General features: G+C 42.0%; 1 protein-coding gene across 1 annotated transcript in view; it reads left to right on the top strand.

The window, feature by feature from the left end:
• Nucleotides 1–22613, top strand: part of celf2 (cugbp, Elav-like family member 2) — a 241817-nt gene that overhangs the window by 35994 nt on the left and 183210 nt on the right. Inside the window, exon 2 of the mRNA XM_085137087.1 lies at nucleotides 14607–14642. Within this exon, the coding sequence (XP_084993213.1) occupies nucleotides 14607–14642 (36 nt within the window). The remainder of the gene's footprint in view (nucleotides 1–14606; nucleotides 14643–22613) is intronic.

Here is a 22613-nt window from a genome sequence, read left to right as displayed (position 1 = left end):
GTAACGCAACCAAGTGATCAGTTTGATATCAATCTTTTGTGATACACCGTCATATTTACATTATTAGTTCAGTACAAATGATTTCCGTTGGTACCTGGTCAAACTTAAGCTCTCCTCTGCAGCAAACTCGCAGGCAGCAGCTTCTCCCCCCTCGCTCACATGGGTGCTGTGCTCAGTCGCCTAGTGCCAAAGCTCGGATCATACCAAAATCAGGGGGAATTTACGACGGTGCGCTCTGTGCTTCGTGTGTTGTTTTTGTTTTATACAGTTGTCAGTCAGGCATCTAACAAACAAATTACACTCCAAAAAACCCCATGCTTCTGAAAAAATGACCCGGGCTTAAGCCCAGTAAGACACCCCCCGCTCCGCTGATGGTTGACTCCAAATCTCCCGAACACTATGTCGATTTGAGAGCGCAAGACCGAGACAGCGAGACCAAGACCGAGACCAAGACAAAAGTCCGTCGAGACCAAGACCGAGACCAAGACAAAAGTCCGTCGAGACCAAGACAAGACCAAGACAAAAGTCCGTCAAGACCAAGATGAGACCAAGACCACGTAAAAGTGGTCTCGAGACCGGTCTCGAGACCAAGACCGGTCTCGAGACATCCAACTCTAATAAGTAGTGCATACATTTGTGCACTGTTGATGACTGTACATGGAAATCCTTTGGACAAGATATTGACATGCACAAAGATATTGACATGCGCGAAGCCTGGATTGTGCACATAGGTACTCAGTACTCAAAGCGTATAATACGCTCCAAGAAATCAATAATAGTTGCTGGTCAATGTGAGGCTGTTAAGAAAACATTAATATCGACAAATTGTAGTTTTAAATATGCAGCACGAAGTTCATCAGAATTTGTGTATTTGTTCATGTGCATATTTTCATCTTGTCATGGTGGTAATGAGAAGTGGGGGTGGCAGCGGAGAGTGAGAGAGGGGTAGCAGGACTGATTGGATTCTCCACAGACTTCATTAGTTAAAACAAAGCCAGTTGTCCATTTGGGCTCTTTCACAGCCTAATTGATATTGATTTACTGATTTGCTCAAGGGTGATTTAAAAGCATGTTTGGTGTTATCGTCAATGCTGCTTTTCCTCTCTCGCTCTGGCTGTCTGTCTCTCTGAATTCAGTAGCGCTCCATCTTTCCGGTAAGCTCAGTGTAAGGAAAAGTTGGCTTCTCTCTTTAAATCACCATTAACAGCCACCTCCGCCTACTTTGTCATTTCATCACCGTCACATTATTTTATGACATAATTGAGAAGAATTGAGGGAAATTATTCTCTTTTCTACCTAATTTCCCTCCATGATTCAGGCTTGCCAGTGCAGCAGATTAGTGAGGGTTATCTTTGTCGTTGTGGACTGCATGGACCGATAGATCATCAACATCCTCGTAACTGCATAATGATAGTTATCATAAATGGTTAGTGGTTGGCTAAGTGAAGCATTGAGATCAATGGCTGTGGTGTTAGTGTTAGAATGAACAAGGCCTTTTATCATATTGATGGATGGCAGGCCTGTCTTTAATGTGACATGTTATGATCATATCAATTTGTCCTCAGTTCTCATCGACATCGCTTTATTGCCTCTCTGTCTCTCACAGTCCATCGCCCCACACTGTAAATTCAGACCTGAAGTGGCAGCGTGCCACAGTGCTCCATAAACCGACCATTTCCCGTCCTCTGCTGTTTTTCTTTTCCTTTCTTCTCTCTGTCTGGAATCTGCTCTTTCCGTCTTTTTAATCCACCCAATTTCAACTCTGTTTTGAAACCTCTCTTTCTCTGTTTACTGTCTCTCTCACCTTCCTCCTTCGCAGGCATCGACAGACAGCCCGAACGAAAGAGTGAAGGAATCAGACTGGGATTAAAATGTAATATCAGACTATTAAAGAGATTAGTGTTTGACATTTCACCGTCTGAGCTACCCTCCAATCTGATGAACTGGCATTCGTGATATTGATTTATTCCCCGTCTTCTTTTATCGGTCCACATTCACATGGACAGCAATAGATCTGATATGGTGGCCTTTTATGAGGCACCTTGTCACCGGGGCCTTGGCGCTAAGTAACAGCCAACCGACTGCCAGGAATGATTGTTTAGGAGAGTGAAGTTTTTTCATCGAATCTGTAGTTTTGAAAGACCATAAGTGAGTGATTTCACTTTCTCAAGTGGACAAAAGCAAGGTCTTAGTATTGAAGCTGTTAATGAAAGCTTCAGGTAATACAGCATTGCCACAAAAGAGCCTTTAATTATTTCCAATTATGACAAACCATCGTTTCAGCTCAATTATGTTGGATATCCGTCAAGGCTAACAAGGTAGCAGGACGTGATTGAGGTTCCTTATTATGCTCTTTGTCAACACTTATATTTTTTTTAGTGAACACCAGAGACTTGCAATAAATGGAGAGCGTTTGTAGCACTTTCTTAAATAACCTTCCATTCAAAAATATTTGTGTCCATTTCGTTTCGCTTCCTCAAGCTCCTCAAATGTGTAGCTCTGCACTGATGCATCCACTCAGACCTCACATCAGTTGGTTGATGCTACACCTCAAGTGCCTCTGCGGGGATTTTCAAGAACTAAGAACGCAATTTCTTCAAAATCGTTCAAAAGAAATGGTTAACTACCCATTTAACCACCGTTAGCGTAACCTGTTTTCTTGAGGTGACTGCAAGCCGTATAAAAATGATAATGAAATGAAAGAAATGCGTCACACTACTCATTATACTTTCAAGTTGCTCTGTAATGTTAATTGTACATGTAATTAAATGACAGTAACTCCTAACCTTGTAGTGTGTTACACCCAAAACAAGTATAATTGTGACAAAATGTGAAATACTTGTCATGTGCTTTGATGTGTAACATATTTCACATGGCAGGCTCACATCTGCCTACACATCTACAGATTAATTATATCAACATGAAAAGGCTGGAAAATTCTGTCAAGTATAAGTTAGTATTGGTTGTTAGGAGACAACATCTAGAATTTTTTTCAATGTGACCTAATCATATTGTAACATCTCACGCAAACACAAAACCTGGATTGAGTTAAAGTTAGCATTTTCTATCCATAGATGCAACTTCCTCCTCCTCCTTCTTCTTCTTCTGCTTCTTCTTCTTCTTCTGCTTCTTCTTCTGTACAGACATGCTCCTGTTGGTGTGGTGAGTGAGAGAAGCAGAGAGAGAGAGACCTGGGACTTTATTTCCCACTTTCAGCTTAAGGAGAAAATAATGTAGGTTGTGCCTGTGGGGGAGCACCGAATCACAGTTAATCTAGTAGGCATACAGCCATGAATGATTTTGCATAACCTAATTAGTGAATGTAAATGGATACCAGCTGAACAGGTCAAACAATATTAAAGTGTATCATTTGCTTCTTTGGTTCTTTTTACATTTTTTAAAAGTAATTTATAAATCTAATAAATGAGCTGATCGGTTTTTCTGTGTGTAAAAACTTTAAATTAGCTATCTTACCTTAATTAGGCACAAAAACGAGTGATGGTTGTAGCTCATGTCTGAAAACATCTGGTTTTCCGGTTACTAGAATCGGTGAGCTGCCCAGTTTCTAATACAGTGGTGGAAATCCTGGTTAACTTTAGTGTCACTGGGTTCATTAACTAGAAGTGTGTCCAAAAATCCCATCTTGGCACTGAAGATGTAGTGAAAGCGGCACCTTCGGAAGTGCATCAGCGGTGAGTGCTGCATTAGCGTGATGAGCAAAGGTCACCCACGTTGTGAGCTCAGTAGGATTCATCACGACTGCAGCTACATGTGTAAAACAAAGTGAAATAGCACGGAGCCTAAAAATAGCTCTTTTAAGTTGCTGCTAAGTGCTCATGGCTTGTGTGGTGGGAAAGCTGTTAGGTTAGCAGTTACAGTTGTGCTGATTAACGTGGATGAGTGTGAGCCAGATCACTGAAAAACTTTGCTGAAATGCCCTCCGTGTGGAGTGGTGTGAGATGGTTGTATTTATAAAAACCAGAGAGCAACCTATAGAAGTGAAGACCTGTGAGATGTTTTAAATTAATGAAAAGTATAAGCTTTGAGTAAGGAAAAGTAGATTTAATTAGCTGTTATACTGAATGTTCTTCATATAGGCCTCCTCCTCACATCTAATTCCCCCCCTCTTTCCCATTTCCTGGAACCTTCGTCCTTCCACGTTCACTTTGCACCATCTTATCATCCGGCCACCTGGTAATGGCCTTGCGCTCGACTCCACACATACTAGCATTGTGTCCGTCGCCCCAATCAAAACCTTAATGCATCTCAATTTAACCACTGTTGTAACACACATGCACCCCCTCACTCGCTCTCTTTTTTTTTCCAGTCACTCACTCTCACTGAGACACACACACAAGCACACACACACATGTATGCAGCCTTTATTCTGTTGTGAGGAGCGATGGGGTCGGGGAGTGTGGCATCAGTAATGCGTGACGCATGCCTCCATAACGCCGGCTTCATTTGCATGTGTGAGGAGGTCCGGGCTAATGGAGCTGATCTCTTGTGCTGTTATTAAATGGGGGAAGAGATGGAGAGGGGGTGGGGGGGGAAGAGGTGGGGTGAGGTGGGGGGATTATTATTAAAGAGGAGGAGGGAGAGACAAAAAGAGGGGAGGTCTTCTCTTGTCTCCCAGAAGCGTGATGGATGATTCAGAAGCCTCTCCTTCACTGAGTTTAGTCTCCTTAGTTGCTGTACAGTTTGAGGCGGCAACACACTAACATACAGCAAGTGTGTGTGTGTATGTGTGTGTGCCACAACCAGCCTGCCTGCATACCCTTTGACTATCACAAGGTAAATGAGGCCTAACACACTACTGCCACTTCTCCCTTTGTTCACCCTTTACCACTCAGGTCGTTTCTCTCGCTGCATTTAAATGTCCTCAATATGTCACACGTGCATGCATGAGCGCTTGCAGTCCTGTCAACACACACTCATAAATACAGGTGCACACACACACAGTAAATGAAGTCTCTTGGGGCACTTGTTTCAAACCCTTTGTAACAGCACACACGTGCACTGTTTTACTGCAGTATGTTACAGTGTAATTTGCCTTTATATGCCAGAGCTCCATTATGATGTGCTAAATCAAAAATGTGCAGAATTTGCTGCTCAGCAGTGGCAACAGCAGCCCCTGTGGCTACAAGTGGTAATTGCAGGATTCTGGTAAATTCTGTTGGGCAAGTTGAAGGTTGTAGAATGCAGCTAATCATTCAAACAGTAGAAACCGGCAATTTTTACTGTCAGCAGCTGATAAAAAGGCTAAATGAGTTTGCAAAACATTTCTCTCATATCCTGTATGAAAGGTGGATGTTGCTTCCGGGTCTGAAAAGTGAAACTAAGGTCCCCAACCCTAAATGCAAATGACAAACGTTTATTGATAATGAAGCAAGAAGCTAGGCCATAGACTGAGATTTTGGAAAGGCCTCGCTGAGAGAGTCCCTTAAAACCTTTCAGAGAGGCTGGAAGTGGGGCACAGAAAGGAGAACGAATGGGTGTGTGGTGCAAGTAGGCATTTATAGGCATATGACTGAAAGGGAAGTCTGTGGGGTGTAGTCCAGCTACTGAAATTCAAATCTCAATTAACACTTTCCATTGAGAGTTCTACGATCGAATCAAATACTAGCATGTCTACTTTGTTATCACCAAGCCTGGCAGTATCTACATCCTCTGCTCTTCCTCAACAGGGGAACAAAGTTCATTTGGAAAAAAGTTCCTCATGTCTTTTATGTGTATGTTTAGGGGCCATGTGCTTATTTACTGTCCTGTGTCTGAAATTGGCCAATAAAACTGAAAGAATAGCTGACATCATCATGCTGGCCTTAAGCTTAGCGTACCGACTGCCCCCATGTACACCACTTTCTCATGACTCTGTACTGCCAGGTCTTGTCCCAACAGTCCCTGCTGCAGTACCGTATGTCCTTTTAATCTGCCAGCCTCTGCTCTCAGCTTCTTCAGGACCATGACCTTAGTGTTGAACTTTTTCTCATGAGAAGCTCCCCCACCTTATATAGAGCCAGAACAGGTGTTGTAGGGAGGACTGGGAATGACAGAGAACCCTTCTGGTGATGTACTGAGGTATAACAGGGTATTATAATTTCTTTAACAAACAGCACATTACATATGTGAGACTGTTTGTGTTGAATCCATGAGCTATTCATCTCTTTAGATGTATATTAAAGAAGATAAATACAGTGTATCTCACTACCCTTTTAAAGTTTTAAAGGAAATGCACGTGGTAAAGATTTTTCTGTCAAATGTGAGAAACAAAAGCATTCTTTTTATGTTACAGTAACCACACATAACTAGTTTTATTGTCAGGGGTTCAGGGCATAACCTTGTTTTTCAGTACATAAATCTGTGTTATGGTGATGTATTGCCCCAAATCTGTCAGGATGATCAGATATTTCCTGAAATATCTTTAGACGTTAACTTTGCATTTTCATTCAAATCTTTAAATTAGTTTACCCAGACAATAGTATAAAAAGTATGCTTTTGGAACTATCAAATGTCCCATCCTTTTATTTTGGCGATTCTAAAAGATTTATCATTTCCATTCATTGCTGGAATGGTGTCATCGGTCAGTTCCAGTTTTGACTATGGATTGTTGTTTTTTTTATGGTAAAATATTGTAATGAAATATTCACAGACCTTCTCAAACCACTCCTGCTGTTCAGCCAGCATCTACATTGTCCGTCCACATGCTCAAAATCTTCAAACAGATTAGTTTTGCCAAAATATGGTTGAATGCTATGCTTCTTCCAGCATTTCAGGGATTTTTAGGAGTGTGATAGCATGAATCAGAAGCGGTACGTTTAGCCAGAAATATGATTTTCTTGGAACATACTGGGGGTACAGATGGACAACAGAGGACTGGATTAAGAAGGAGGAGTAGTTTCTTTGGACGCAGTACTTCTTTCTTTGAAGCCTTTTAATTCAAGTGTCGTTAAAAGGAAGAAACCATTCAGCTTTACAGTTTTGAGGGGAATATTTCTTGATCAACTCAAAATCCATTGTTTTAAACAGTTCCACACACAATAAGACACTAGAATCAGGATCAGTGTTTTTATTAACCCTTTATTTGTGCTATTCTGGACACACCTGAATGCAGCGTCAGTCAGACTATGATTAATGAAACAGCATTTCATTGGTGTTGCTCAGGTCTTGATGCCATCCAGTCCCCTTCCCCCTTTGGCACTTTGGCACGGCCATCTACCCGGCTCATCCTCCAGTGGGAGAGTTAAGATCCATCTGGAGACAGGCCAGCAGCCTGTATCTGACATCATCTTAAGACCTGGCACTGTTTTTCAGAGTGACAATGGCTGACTTAGAAACAGACGCAACACACACTTCAAGACTTACACACACACACCGGCGATGGAGATAAGATTAAGATGATGAATAAAGTGCGAAGCCTTAGGAAAGTGTGAAAGTCAAGTGTGGGAATGCATTTATCAGTGTTTAAAGATGTGTGTTAGGGGTGTGTTGATTGGCTAGGGATTGTGGGTACAGCTTGTGAAGCGGGTATATGTGAAATGCACGATGGCAGGTGAGAAGGAGAGAAGCGTTAAAATGGAAAGTGTTAGGATGACACAGATGGGCTGCTGAGAGGAGGATGAAGCAGGGGAGAAAAACAAGAGACAGCTAGAGATCCTCCTGGGGCTTTTAGAACAAGCAAATATCAAATTGATTTACTGTAGTCTTACAACTGCTAATGAGACAGTCGGCGCAAAGGTAACTGACAACAAATCTGATAATAGATTAAAGATTTCTTTTTAAATCTATCAAGCTGAAATGCCAACTATTCTCTTGTTTTAGCTTTTTAAATGGTTGGATTTATTTTTATTGAATCTCCATAAAATATAGATGTGACTGTGGGACCTAAGAAGGAAAGTCAATGCACAAATGCCACATAGCTGCATTCTTTCCAGCAGCCAGTAGGGTGAGACTCATTTGGTTGGCAGTAGAAGTCAGATTGTATAGAAGTCCATGAGAAAATTAACTTTCCTGGTGAGTTTAAGGCCTCTGTGTGTGCTTTAGAGTTTCATTTAACACAATATGTCTTGGCTTTGAACATTAGGATTACATTTAGAACCGGGTGTGCTTTAGTTATGGGCTACTTTTACCTCTTTCCACTCTTTCCACTGGTACCAGGTTTTACCTGGTACTGGGTACTTTTTTTTAGCACCTGCTCTGCCGGAGTTCAAAGCAAGCTGAGTCCGTGTCAACAGACTGCACTGCCAGCAATTGGCCAGTCAGTGGCATCACTCAATGAGTCATGAGAGTGACTTCTTAACAAAAATTGAAACTGCCATTTTTGAAAGGAGGATGACCGAATGACGAAAATGAGTCTGGCAGTCCCCGAGTCTGACGAAAAGGTGTAGACTGAGCAGCATGTATATCATCCGTTATTGTGTTGTGTTTCTTTTGCATACAAATTATGTTACGGGACTTTTGGCAATGTTGCTATAATGACCCCACCCACATTAAGGTGAAAATGACCCAAACTGGGTAGAGTCGAGTCAAGTAGGTACTAGTGGAAAAGAGGCATTTATGATTGGCAAGTCGCTACCAATCATAATCGTAATCGCTACCAATCATTAAAGCTCTGGTTACTACCAGAGTCAGGCCCACCCTCAACATGCCAGACATGTTGAGGGAACTGCCAAAAAGTTCACATTGGAGCACAATGGGTGCCCTCACAATGGTCATTCTGTGATTTGTATGACTGTGGCTTAAGTATTTTGGGGGCTTTCAACTGAATGCATTTCAAGATGCTGCCTTGGACTTAGAATGTGTTTGCAAGTACTTCTGAATCAGGCTGTATTTTACTGTGTGGCTGTTTGAGAAATACTGAATGTTTGATGCTGTTCAATAGGTTTGTTAAATGGCTCATACTGTCTCTCTTCACACAGCACTAATGCAGAAGCAGTGTGTAGCGGTGTGTGCTATGTGTGCAACACATCTTCTGGTAATCACAGTGTCTCCCAGTATCCCATGGCACGTGCCAGGTCTTGCCACCTGCTCTGTCTTTGCGTCGCCTTGTCCGCTGATGCCCAGGAAGCCCCTCAAGTTTTCAGCTTTGTTTTATGTCTCTGCCAGGCCCTCAGCTGCGTGAGGTCTGCAGGAGTTTGTGCGTGGGTTCACATACATTGCCAAAAAGCTGTCTGTCATTAAGTATGAGTCTGGCTTTTTTCCACCTGGACACTGTTTTCCCATCTGTTTCCATCCCAGTGATCAATTCTGACCCAAATTTTGTCAGGTTGACTTATGTAGACCAGCAAAGGGCACAAGCATTTCCAAAAAAATCAAGCCTAAAGCTTCTTGTCGTGTTTGTTTTCTGCAGAGAGATTTTAGAGAGCTATTCTATTAATAGCTCTGTAATGGGGCAGCTAATAAAATTCTGGTGTGAGTCAGTCAGTGTGCTGGAAAACGATGAAAGGTTAAAATACTATCCAGGCCTAAAATGGCCACTTATGCTGAAATAACACTCTTGTAGTAAGAATTTTGAAAAGTTTTCAAGTAGTAATCTGAAATTTCAACATTAACAAATGTGAATAATTCAGCCAAGGGATACTTAATAGGGGTGGGTTTTTATAATCGATTTATCGATTAAAATCGATTCTGGCTTGGATAACGTAAAATCGATTCATTAAAATCCTGAATCGATTTTTTAATATAAATTTATTTTGCCCGAAATGCCAGAATCTCTGGTGAAATCTCACAAAATTTCAACAACCACCAAACAGCTAAGACAGTAAATGAGAGCAGGAACACGGATTCTGCACAAAGACGTAAACACACAGCGCAACCCGCAGATCAGAATCAGTTAGATGTCGCCTTTCTCACGGTCGGGGCTGAAAACAGCAGCAAAAGAAGATCCAAACTACGCGTCACATAAACATCGTCATGTATTCACTCTTACTTTTATTGTTTTGCTTCGACCACGATGCACAGCTCTCTCTCGCGTGCTCGCGCTCTCTCTCTCCCTCTCTCCCCCCTCTCTCTGTACTGTTTTCTGCATTATTCGCTTGCTTGTTACGCACAAGTCTACCGTTGTTTACAGCGCTGTCAGCCGACGTTTTTTTTTTTCGTTTTATATACTTCTGAAAAGAAAACCTAATTTCTGCCGTTCAATACTGAACAAATTTAAACTTTTTAAAATTATGCAAAAAACCGCTGTAACTTCAAATTCATGTTTTTCTGTGTTTTATCCTCAGCTACTTTGACACAAAGGCATCTGCTGTGATGCTTACACCTTTGATAAAGTCTTGCGTGTGTCAGCTTCCTTTTTATAGATACAAAAATATGTAAATGTACTGATCTGAATTATAATATTTCTGACTGTCAAAATTTCCCAGATTCAAATCACAGTGAATCGAATCGAATCGAATTAAATCGAATCGTGGATCGAATCGATTCGGGACCTTGTGAATCGGAATTGAATCGATTCTAGAAATCAGTGACGATACCCAGCCCTAATACTTAATGTTGTTTCCTGTCCCCAACTTCTTCACGTTGCCAGTAGATAGCTTGAAGTCACGCTGTTCCTGTTTGACAGACTCTCCTCAAAGTTTCTATCTCCACAGTCTCAGCAGAGACCACACTTAGTTAGCAGTGGACCCTGGAGCATCATTGCAAAAACAAGGCTAATGAGTGCTCGGCAAAATATACAATACACTAGAAAAGAACTTTCAGAAACACCTTGAAACACTAAACACTGAAGTCAGAAATATAAAGCTTCTATATCCACCAGTTCTAACACCTGTGGATTTTTTGTGTTTTAATTCCATCCTGATGAAATTGGCAGGGACTTAATCATAATCAGTGTATGATATTTGTTTCAAGGAAATGTCTCAAAAGAGAGTGCATTTCCCTTTTAGAGGGAATATATATAAAACTAACAACAAGTGACAGAACTCTAGTAACAAACAAAAAGCTGTAGTAATCATACACAGTCCAAACTTGAAAGTAAAGTAACTTCTTTAAAGACTACTTGGAGTCAGGCGCTCCTTAAAGAGCAGAAACTGGCACTCCAATCCCTTAAAATAAATGCATGCAAAGTTACATTACTGAAAAACTCAGCTGCTTTCTTAAAAGGTGGTTACTGGAAATGGTGGCTCAATAATTACTTACATAGGATCTCAGAAGAAACATAATAGGGATACATGGAGGTGGAAGCCTGCAACAATGTCAATGTTTTTCACAGATTTGAAGCATAGTGGAGGATGCATCATGGTTAAGGCTGCTTCGGTGTCTCAGATCCTGGATGCCTTGCAGCCACTGAACAATTGAGCCACATATTAGCCATTTGCCAATCTGTGGATGTCTGTGTTTAGCTTAATCGCCATTTACGAGCATTGACGGTGTCTTGACATTGCATAGTTTGTCCACCAGAGGGCACTCTGCAACTTTCCTGTTGGTGACACGTTGGGAAGCTACAGATTAATTAGCTGATCCAAGCAAAGTCTCAGACTGTAAATGGTATTAAGTAACTAAGTAGAAAAAAAGTCAGAAAAATCTATGGTTCGCGTATCTGAAAAAAAAAAAATTACTGGCCGATATTTTGGAATATTGGATTGTAAAATCACCAAATATCACTGTTGGTATAAAAATTCTGAATGATCCAAAAGTCGTCTTTCATCATTTTTCAAGTCTCAGAGGCAACTAAAGACAACATCAGATGGAGGAGTTACTAGATTAGACTTCACGTACTTTTTCCAGCTAGCTATGTGATTAATTGCTCAATGACTTTGATAGATGTAAGAATTACCACTATTATGTGTTATTAATTCCATCTAGATTGTGTTCTTATAAAACTGAGACTCAAATAAAGGCTAGACCGCCTCTTATTGATGCAGAAACCCTGATAAAGGTTTCTTAAACTTTTCTAGACACATACTGAGTGTCAATGAAGTTTAAGCACGAGTCTTATAATTAAAGCATGCAAGACCCGTCTGCTTTATCCTGTTTTGGTTTTTGCTTCCCAGCTGGATATGGACTAAGTGAGAGGAACTCTTAGTTGCTTGACTGTGCTTTTAGTGTCATCATACTTTAATTGAACTTACTGTTATTAAGTTTAATTAGAGTCTTTATAACTGGATGACTTTTTCTGTAATGTCTAAGTTGCGAAGCATGTTTTAACATCGAGCTGTAATATGCGAGTTAATAAGTAATAAGAACCATGGAGTGTAAACGTTTGGAGGTTATATATGTATGTAGATTTCAAAATATAAGAGCCCTGGTCGAGTTTTGTGCGTAGTAGTTTAGTTGTGTCTTATTTGCATCTGTGTGTATGTGGTGTGTGTACTTGTAAGTGCAGGCTGTGTGTATCTGATGTTCCATTTACCCTTTTTCATAATTCATGGCACTGGGAAAATGGACTGAAGCGGAGGTGGCTATCGTGTGTGTGTGTGTAGCAGGATAACAGATGAGCGTTTTGTGGTTCTGTGGAGATGAAACGGACAAGAGTGCGTCTTTGAAATGCAAAGAGTAGTGATAGCGGTGATTGGCCACTGTGTTGAGGAGGAGTTTTTTCCCCAGCATTTCATCATAACACACTTGGTCTCACCTCCCACCTCCACACACACACACACACACACACACAAAGTTTATTAATGATAGCATTGTGTTAATTCATTATTATTTTATTTACCTCTGTGACATAAAACCCGGACTAATTCGGTGCGTCTGAGCTCTGGAGGGTTGCTTGTGTCTGCTTGTGCGTGTCTGTATTGCACTGAGTGTAATGCTGGCTCGCTCACACACACACACACACACATGCATACAGTGTCTAGTGGTGGGGCCTGGGGACCAATTTATTTACATGCAGTGGAAGAGGAACAGAGAATTGGAGGAAGGGATAAAACAAAAAGGGAAGGAGAGAAAAAGAGGAAGCAGCAGGGAATTATGGAGAAAACCCAGTGGAACGAGCAAGTTTCTCTGCTGTTCCCAAGGACAGACTAGACCAATTTACTATTTAGATGGCTCAGTGGGGGTGTGCTTCTTTGTGGATTTAGTTTGCCAGTATCTTAAGTGGTTTCCAGAAACGCTGCCTTCATTGGTGATGGACTGTTTTAGCTCCAGGGTTAAAAAGTAGCTTAAAGCTGCAGCCGCATGTATTTGCTTTGAAAACAGGTAGAACTTAACAGGAAATCACCTACAAATGATGCAACCGCAGCCTGGGAACATTTACGGAAAACCCGAGTGAGATGATAACCTTTGCTGGATGCCGCTGTGTGCTGCAAGAGATACAGTAACTGTTTGAGCATACCGAAACGTCTCTCACAGTAAATCTTAATGTTTGTTGGATAATTTTATTTTGAAGTTATAGGGAGGGGGTTACTCTATAGTGGGAAATTGTTTCATGACTGGAAACAGGTTGGAGCTGTAAAGCATACTGGAGATGTGCACTGATATGATGTTTATATGTAGCTCTATTAAGATTCTATCCTGCATCAATGTATACATTTTTCTACTGTTTATCTGCTTCTAGTTCTCTGCAGTTAAGTCAAAACTGCTTGTATTTCCCTCTCTCAAGCAATCACTGGAGGGAAATTCTTTGTAGCGTGTCCTGGGTCTGCTCAGGTGTTTCCCTAAACGCCGAGTCACCTGCTGTGGAGAAGATCATCAGGCATCCCAGTCATAACTCCAAACCTCCACAGTCGTAGTTTTCAATTTCCCTGCCTTCTGTAGTCCCCCGCTCTTTACCTGACTGTTTTTGTTTGATTTGTTTCTTCTTTTATTTGAGCGTGCTTTTGTGTGTTTCATTTCCCCGTTCTTGTTCCGTTTTTTTGCCTTCGTCAGTGTAAGTTAACTCACCTGTCGGGTTCACCTGTTACACTCTGTAGCACCCTTTGTTGAACTCTAAGTCTTTATTAAACGTCCTTGTTTCTCCGCCCACCCGCCAGTCTCCGGGTCCTCTTGTGAACGTTTGCTAACGAACCATGCCCAGAAAGCCCAGAACAAAGTTCATTTTTTCCCACTTGTACCCGGAATCGTATTCTTTTGGCGACAGCACACAGTTCGTGGCCATAGGTGATGAAGGGAATTTAGCTCAGTCAGAAAATCAAAAGCCTCACCTTCAAGCTTTGCAACTCCTGCTCTACTCTCCGAATTTGAGGGCAATCAGTTCTTTTTCCCCCCCGGTTAAGAACCGTAACCTCAGAATTTAAGGTGCTAATTCTCCTACCATCCGCTTTATGCTTGACTGCAGTGGGCCTCTGTGATAGTTGGAGGTCACCGCTTGATGAAGCCACCAGGACCTCATCGGCAAATAGCAGAGATATGAACTCCGGAAATCTGCCAGCTGTGCCTAGAAATTCTGGGCAGCCCTGAAGTCCAGCGAGCAGAAAAATACTGACTGAAGGGTGCCCTGAATTAAACGCTCAGTGCCTGCTGTTAAATATCTTGGTAGAAATTTCTTATCATGCTGGCAACTTAAAATGAGAGAAAAAAGGCTTTTAGTTTGAGGGAATAGACGCTTACATTTGTCAGCATCTCTGTTTGGACACAAATTATATTCGATTTGTCTTTTTACAAATCATTAGGTAAAAAATTTTTATTCTCTTTACAGCTGTTCAACAATCTTTTGTCTTTGTCTGCAGGCAGGACGCCAGTGACCTCTCTGGACCGATACAAAGGTACTGTAATACATCTTTTCATCATCTCCTCTCCTTTTCCTTTTTCCCCTCACTCCTTCGCCTTCCTTTGGCCTCATCTGCAATGAAGCATGCCATCTCCAGGCTTAAGGCCAAGCACTGGCTGCATCAACACTGGAGTGGTGTTGTGAAAAGGGGGGAAGGGGGGGACCGCAGAAGGACAGAAGGTAGATGAGATGAGGTCGTGGGTTGAGAGAGAGAGACAGAGAAGTAAAGGAAAAGAGAGAAAGGGGAAATTAAAAGGCAGAGATGTGACGTGCCTCAGATCTATGGCCAAAGAGGGTCATTAAACTAAACCCTTCGGCGACAGAACGACAGATCAAGAGAGGGGAGAGGGAGGGCAGAAGAAGGTTTAAATAAGGGCCAATCTTAAAATAGCATTACCTATTTCTCATCTGAGGCCTAGTTAACAGGAAAAGAATGAATATCTTGCCCTGAAAACCATCAGCGCCCTCCCATTTCTTACAAGATGGAGGGAGGTCGGAGGGTGGACGAGCCGGTGCAAGTTTTTATCCGTTTGAATCATTTTAAGCTCATAAAGATTTCTAATGCACCTGTAATGCTTTATGACCTGAGTTATAATCAGAGATAATGCTTTCTGTCGCAGTAAATATTACATTTATGAACTACAGGTGTTAATGACTGGTTGTCCAACAAAGACCCTAATAATAGCACATCTCATAAACATTTATAGGATCCATAATGCGTCAGCAGGTGCTGCTGTAAGTGCGGTCACCGCTGCGTTGAAGGGTACTCCAGAATCACAATCCACTGCATTCATGAACCGAAAAGGCAAAAATACATTGTAGCAGGCAAACAATAAAGAAGGATAAATGTTGTGTAGAGATGAAAATGTGATTTCTCTCTTTTTCTTTAAAAAAAAAGGCAGTTATTTCCCTTTATAATAAAGCAGAAAACAACAAAGATAGAAGGTGATGAAATGTTCGCTGTGATGGATTACCTATCCTTAGTGAGTTTTAAGTCTCGGTGAGCTGATTTTTTTTACTCCGTAGTGAAATGAACTGAATCTAATGGCTCCCTGGAAAGTCAGAAATCCATTTAAAAACTCGCAGTATATTTGGAAAATACTCAGCAGTAATATAAAGAATATGCGATTTGAATGGACTGAATCGTGTCAGACCACTGATGTGGTCCTTTAAGTAACCCAGTGGCTCTATAATTTTAATATTACTCTTATTTTTTATATATATATATAAATATATAAATGTTTTTTGTAAACCAGGCTAACCTCTAAATAAATGTTTTGTACTTTTGGAAGTGCGACAAGAAAATGGATAGCATGTTGTTACACGATGATGAGTTCTACATCTGCTGATTTTTCAATACTACAGTCTCTAAATAGTATCAGTCTAAAGCTGCTCCTGACAGGCAAACACGGCAGGTGAATCAGCTGAGATCAAAAAAACAAGATCCGGCTTGGAACGCGACACCGGCGGAAAAGAGGCAAAACACGGGAGGAAGAGCGAGCGACGGCGGCTGTGGCTGTGAATAATTAGGCAAAATACTTTGCTTTTGTTTTTCTCTCTGATTGGAGAAAATAAGCGAGGCTGTGACTGTCGCATGTCGCATGTGCTCTCACACACACACGCACCAGTGTGTGTTATCTTAGGCACTAATCCGCCACACAGCTGCGTCATTCCGGAACGTGTGTTTACTTCCTCTGTGCCTTTACCACCACCACCACCATCACTGCCGCCGACCCCCCACAATCCCCTGCAAACACACACAAACACATACACGCACAATCACACAAAAGAGAACTGGGCGTATAATTTGATCCTGTGTGCTCTCCTCCTCTAATGAAGCTCTCTGGCGGTTTGACTGACACCCGGCTCGTTATTTAAGTGCCTGTTTTGGGCCAGGAGGAAGAAGAAGAGGAGCTGGGGCAAGGATGGAAGACGGAGAGGAGGCGGAGGAGGAGTGAGAGGGGTTGGGGAGAAACAGATAGGAAAAGTGGCCACGAGGGAGCTGAAAGAGAGGATAGGATTGGAATTGGGAGGATAGGGATAGATAAAGGGACTACAGGAAATGAAAACAGGCTGGAAGGATGAAGCAGGGACAGAGAAAAAGAGGACCATGGGAGTCGTAGGGAGTAAATGAGAGAGCGGTGTGGAGAAGAGTTTAAAAAAAAAAAGAAAGAGGAGAACTGCAATCAAGACAAGACAGTTCGGGAGGAGGAAGAGCTGATGCCGGAAACGGGGGTGATAAAGGGTGTGGAGGGATTGTGTGCATGAGTGTGTATAATTGCAGGTCTTTGTCCTGATAATGTTCTTTGAAGGCACACAGCTGATAATTAGCAGGCATGGCTCCACGGATGCCTTTCAGCATCGGTCATTATGAGCCGCAAACCCACTATTGGCTCTGACATGACCTCCTGAGATGGCGAGGAACGCTGCGCACACACACACACAAACATACACACCCATACACACACACACGTGCGTGCCAGCAGCGAGCTCACACACGTCAAAAAAAACGCACCAATTGTGGTAAACAAGTGCTGATTAGTGTATGAATAGCATAAGCTCACGAGTGGAACAGATACAACAGCTCTCCGAAGGCCTCAAGTTCCTCTTTGGCATGAGGGCTGCAGGTGCACGTGACACGCACAAATGCACTCACACTTCCTGTTTACAGAGCCAGACCCACACAGACAGCAGAGACTGTAATTACAGGGATTCACACAATGTGGCGTCCCGGTACGCTGCGTCCGTTATTGCCTCCCCGGTTGCCACATGACAACAGCGGTCTCCCCCCACCACTCGCTACGGAGACTGCCTGATGCGGCGCTCCTGGCCCCACCTTCCCAAGTATTCCCACATCTGAATATTTATGAGACAGGAACTGGCAGTCAGAAGACACGGGCTGGAGTATCCGCTCTCCTGTGCAGTGACAGTCGTCGGTGTTAAAGGCTCCTTCCTGAGCTTTAATTTGTCCCCCAGTGAGAAAACGTCCAGCAGGAGCTGCAGCGTGGCAGATTCCTGAAAGCACTCCCGGTCATTTCATTTTTTAACCCCACTTTTTGTGCCAGAACGTTTGCATTTCGTCAATAAGGGCAATGACTCCAATTTTTAATAACGCAACAAACACAGGCCTCTCTCTCTTGTCAAGTAGCAGCGTGGCGTGTCGGAAAGGACAGGATCCGGGTTTATCTCGCCTCTGTCATCTCGATCATCTTTCAAAAACTTCTTTTCTTCTTGGCGTGTTCAGAATGTGCGACCAAATATCAGCGCTGGGTCCTTCTGCTACCCCTTTTTGTGGCTTTCAGCTTACCTTAGGTGCCATCATGTGACGAAAGAGTGGATGCTAATCAGGTGGTTACAAGTGGCCAAAGGAGAAAAAAAGAGTGAAACTGTTGCAGCAGTTGTTTAATTCTTATTGGGATTTTAATTGTCGGAGGCTATGCCGGTGTCACGCTCGCTGTTCATCCATTTTTCATCCAAACACATGAATTATGAAGAATTGCTAATGACGGGGAGGAGAGAGAGAGGAGAGGGGGGTCTGTGTGCAGAGAGCTGGACGTACTCTTATATCTTTTCTTCCTTCGCTTCCCCACAATCTGTCTCTCTGCTCTCTCAAGAGAGTTTTTTTTTTTTTTTTGAGTGACACAGGGGTTCAATTTCTGGATAAAACACACACACACACACACACACACACACACACACAGACAGCCTGGGTGGCAGGTGAACATACAGTGGTCCAGGAGGGACTGACTTCTGTATGTGTGATCTAGACCATTGACCTGGAACACACAGAGCACTGAGAGAATAAAACTCTCTCTCTCTCACACACACACACACACACACACACACACACGCACATCATTACTTCGTTTTTTCTATTAAATATTTTAAGTATCATTGTAACTGTTTCTATATTTGAACATATAATTACAAGCTTTTGTTCTTCCATTTTGTTATTTTTGTTTAATCAAGCATCGAATAGTGTATAGTGTTGAACACAGCCATATAACACAATCATTTTTTACTGATTTTCTATTCCTAAATGATTTTCGGATGCCTTTACTTATTTACTTTTTTAACACGTGGTATGTTTGTTTTAATATTGTATTTTTGGTACATTTGTTTTGTTTCATGGGAACTACATTTTCATCTTTTTATTATCATTATTTTATAATTTACTAGTTTATCCCCTGAAAAAGTTGGATCATATTGAATAGTTGATCGGAAAATATATTTTTCGGTGTTATTGCTGCTTTTTAATCAATCCAGAACACGACTAGGTATTAAAGCAGATTCGTCTGAACACACTCACACACACACATGCAGTCAGAGCGTTGTGCCCCGGGGTTTTCTAGGATGCTGGAGTGGAGTTCCTTCTTCCAGCTGACGCTCCCTCGCTGAGACGGGGAGAAGCTGAACTCGTGGGCGTGTCTTCTTTGCATTGCAGTGATTTCCTAAAACAATAAGAATATACGGCTGTTATGATTGTACATTCATTTCAATCGAGTCCTGATTGCAAGTGCGCTCTTTTATTAGCAACTTCTACCCAGTGCACACAATGCTGTTGCCATAATTAATCATTATCACATTAATTTTGTTTTGAATGATTACTGTAGCACGTTATAAAGAAACAGTTTTTGTTGTGGTGGTGGTGTTGATCTTTCTGAAATTAGTTCTTCAAGCGCAGTAATGATTCAGTTACAAGATTGCGATCTGGGGGAAAAATATCTTTAGATTTGCTTTTACTTTCCTTTTCCATTTTCATTCGCTTGTTTGCACGTTCCCACATTTGTCTTTTTCTCTGCTAAGGCACATATGCATGCCTTTAAGTGTGTGTGTGTGTGTGTGTGATGTTGGGGGAACTCAGTGTGACTTTTTTTTTTCCTCTTTTTTGAGAGGCTCCAGATGGCTGAGAGACAGGTGAGCCAATTAGCGAGTCTCACTACACAGCAACATCATCACACCGGCGGAGCACGACAGCGAAACACACAAGCACACGCACACACACACACGCACACAAACACAAAAAACATACCAGTATTCCACATGACTCTGCCGTACGGTTAGCTCTGCCACCGTAACATCCCGATGTGCGTCTTCGTCCGTCAATACGCCGTCACGAGCTCGTCAGTGTCACCGCGCAGATGAAATTGATTCTGGAATATGTAACGATTCTGGGAAATGATGACAAATGATCCTCTAATGTTAGCTTATTATCACGGCCTCCCGCAACATACATCGCTACGCGACTTATACTGTGGCCCATTATGCATGTTTTATACGACCCAGAAAACAGGCATAATGGGCAGATTTGAATTGATTTGCTTGTGTATTCATTTATTTTCAAGGAGCCAAAAATATTTCAGGAAGCCTCGCTGATGTTCATTATAATTCTAATGAAGTCGAAATCTTCACAAAGGAGGAGAGAGCGGCAGGAAGACAGCAAGTCTAAACAAAACAACAACCTTTATCTGTCTTCCTCTCTTTATCCCTCTTTTTTTCCCCCTCTCATGTCGTCTCTTTTGCTCTGTTTCAGCGCTGAGTAGCTGAATATTAGGCGTAGAAATTGCAGACTTTGCCGGTAATTAGCCGTCAGGCGCTGTGGAAAACACACCTGACCCTTTGCACTCCTTCCAGCTTCTAGATGCAAACAATTCCCCTACACACATATATGCATCCATATGATGCAACGCATGCACTTGCATGGTGCTTATTACTTAAAAAGGCTGCTGTGTTTGTCTATTTCTCTTTTTGTTAAGGGATAATTGAACACCCATGACGGCTGCTTTCCCGCCTAATGGAAGGGGACAAATTAATCTCTCTGTGCTAATGTCTGCAAATGGAACAGGACCACTCCTGCCACCTCCATGCTCAGCTAACCTGCTTGGCGTTAGTGCATACGAGGATAATGTAAACCTCCGTCGGCTCTGATGATGGATATAATGCAGCTAGTGTCATTTTGAAACTGTGGGATTCTCTAGGCCTTCTAGGAAAAAAATTTGAATCACAAAATAATTTGTATAATGTTTTTAACTGAAACGATCAATGTTCTGTGGTTTCAGGTCATTCCTACCTGATATATATGCCTCCAAGTGAGTATTTCTAAAGGACTGGTATTAAGTAGATACTTTAAATCATCCTGTGAGATCAGAAGTTGGTGCATTCTTATATGTACTGAAAGTCATTAACTGCATTAGAGTCTTAAGAAGGATTTCTCACAGTCGCTTTAGAGCAAGGCTCGATTTAGACAGAGGACTGCAGACTGTGCTGCTGTAGGTGCTAACAGCGCCACAGGAGGGATAAAGTGGCAGACGGGGAACTGTTAACAACTGCAGTAAAAGGCAGTGGCATCAAGACTGCATTCTTTTGGATTCCTTGTCAGTCACCAGGCAAGATGTGTAAATAATGCAGGCACTGCGCAGCCACACACCTCGAATATGTAAGTGCTGTGTCTTTTCATCTTCAGTGTTTTGTGTGATCTTTGTGAAACACGGTGAAAACCTGTTTAAACCATAAACAATCCTGTTCATATGCTGAGGGTGGAGACTTAGCGCGTATGTGAAGACGTCCTGGTGTTATACTTTAAACATCGTCAAGAATGTGAGGTTCTGTTTAAGGCTGATTTGTTTTATTCTCATGGTGCAGGTGTGAATACAAGGCTCCGTTCATAGCAGCAATCTGTACTGTAAGTAAAAGACCTAAACATATTAGATGGAGAACTTTCGTTTTTAATCCTCAGTTGTAAAAGGCAGAGGGGGTATCGTCAACCAACGGGGCAGCGTGTAACTCAAGAACGAGGCAACTTAGGATTTTCACACTTATACCATAGGTGCAGCTCCTAAAAAATGGCAGGCAAGTTCCAATATATTCCAGTAGGTTGTAAGAATTTGTTGTCAACACAATAACTCGAGAAGAAAATCACGTAGGATTTTCAACTTTATATCACAGGTACAAATTTGGAGACTGGGGGTTAGTGCCACCAGTGTTTCCTGCTCCACTCATGTAAGAAAAAGAGTAATTTAAAAGTGTTGCTTGCTAAGAACTAACATAATTAACTGTAAATCAACTGAGGATAGATTTAGTTCACGCAGTGCAGTTCAGTCTTGTAATTGTAGCTCCGTTTCAGAACACTCAACCCAAGACACAGTAAGGTGAAGACACGATAATATTAGTGTCACGGTTCTGGGTCAGTTTGACCCAGTATTTTGAGTTGTTATGGTTTGATTTATTTTTGAATGATGGATTGTTCTTTATGTTTCTCTGGTGCTTTGTTGGGTTTTATGATGAATCTGTGTTTCAGTTATTTTGGTGTGTTTTTGCATTATGGATTGTTTTCTTATTCTCTTGTAGTGCTTGTGGTGGTGATGATGATGATGACGATGATGATAGATTATTATTAGTTTCTTGTTTCTGTATATCGTGTTTAAGGATTTGTTGTTTCATGTATTGTTTGAGTTGCATGTGTTATATTCTGTCTGCCTCTCTGTCTGTGTCTTTGTTTAGTGGGTTCTTGTTTCCTGTTTTATTGTGAAGGTCCATGTCTCATGTGAGTGTGTTCAGTTCTACTGCTCCCCTGTCTCGTTAGTCCAATTTCTCCCAGCTGTGTCTCCCTCCTGTTTCTCATTCCCCGATTACCTCCCTCTGTATATAAGCCCTGTGTGTTCCTGTGCTCTCTGTTGCATCGTACCATCAGATCATGCCTGTGTGTTTCCAGTTCTCAGTGTTCGTTGTTCTGTTCATGTTTTGTGCTTTGCCAGCAATGAAGTTGTGGTTTTCTGTTGAAATTTGGCTTCACGAGTCCTGCGTTTGGATCCTCACCTCCGCCTGCCGCACACAGGGCCCTGACAATTAGTGAGAATGCCAAGTATCAGATTCTCTGATATGAACAGCTCTTGGCGGAGGTAGGAAAAAAGAAAGTCCCTTCAAGAAGAAACAGAAACTGGAACAGGCAGCTATCTACCACAACCAG

This window comes from Neolamprologus multifasciatus, chromosome 17 (genome assembly GCF_963576455.1).
Source record: "Neolamprologus multifasciatus chromosome 17, fNeoMul1.2, whole genome shotgun sequence".
Taxonomy (NCBI): domain Eukaryota; kingdom Metazoa; phylum Chordata; class Actinopteri; order Cichliformes; family Cichlidae; genus Neolamprologus; species Neolamprologus multifasciatus.
The sequence above is the reverse complement of the archived record's forward strand: the minus strand, read 5'-3'. Positions and strand labels throughout refer to the sequence as shown.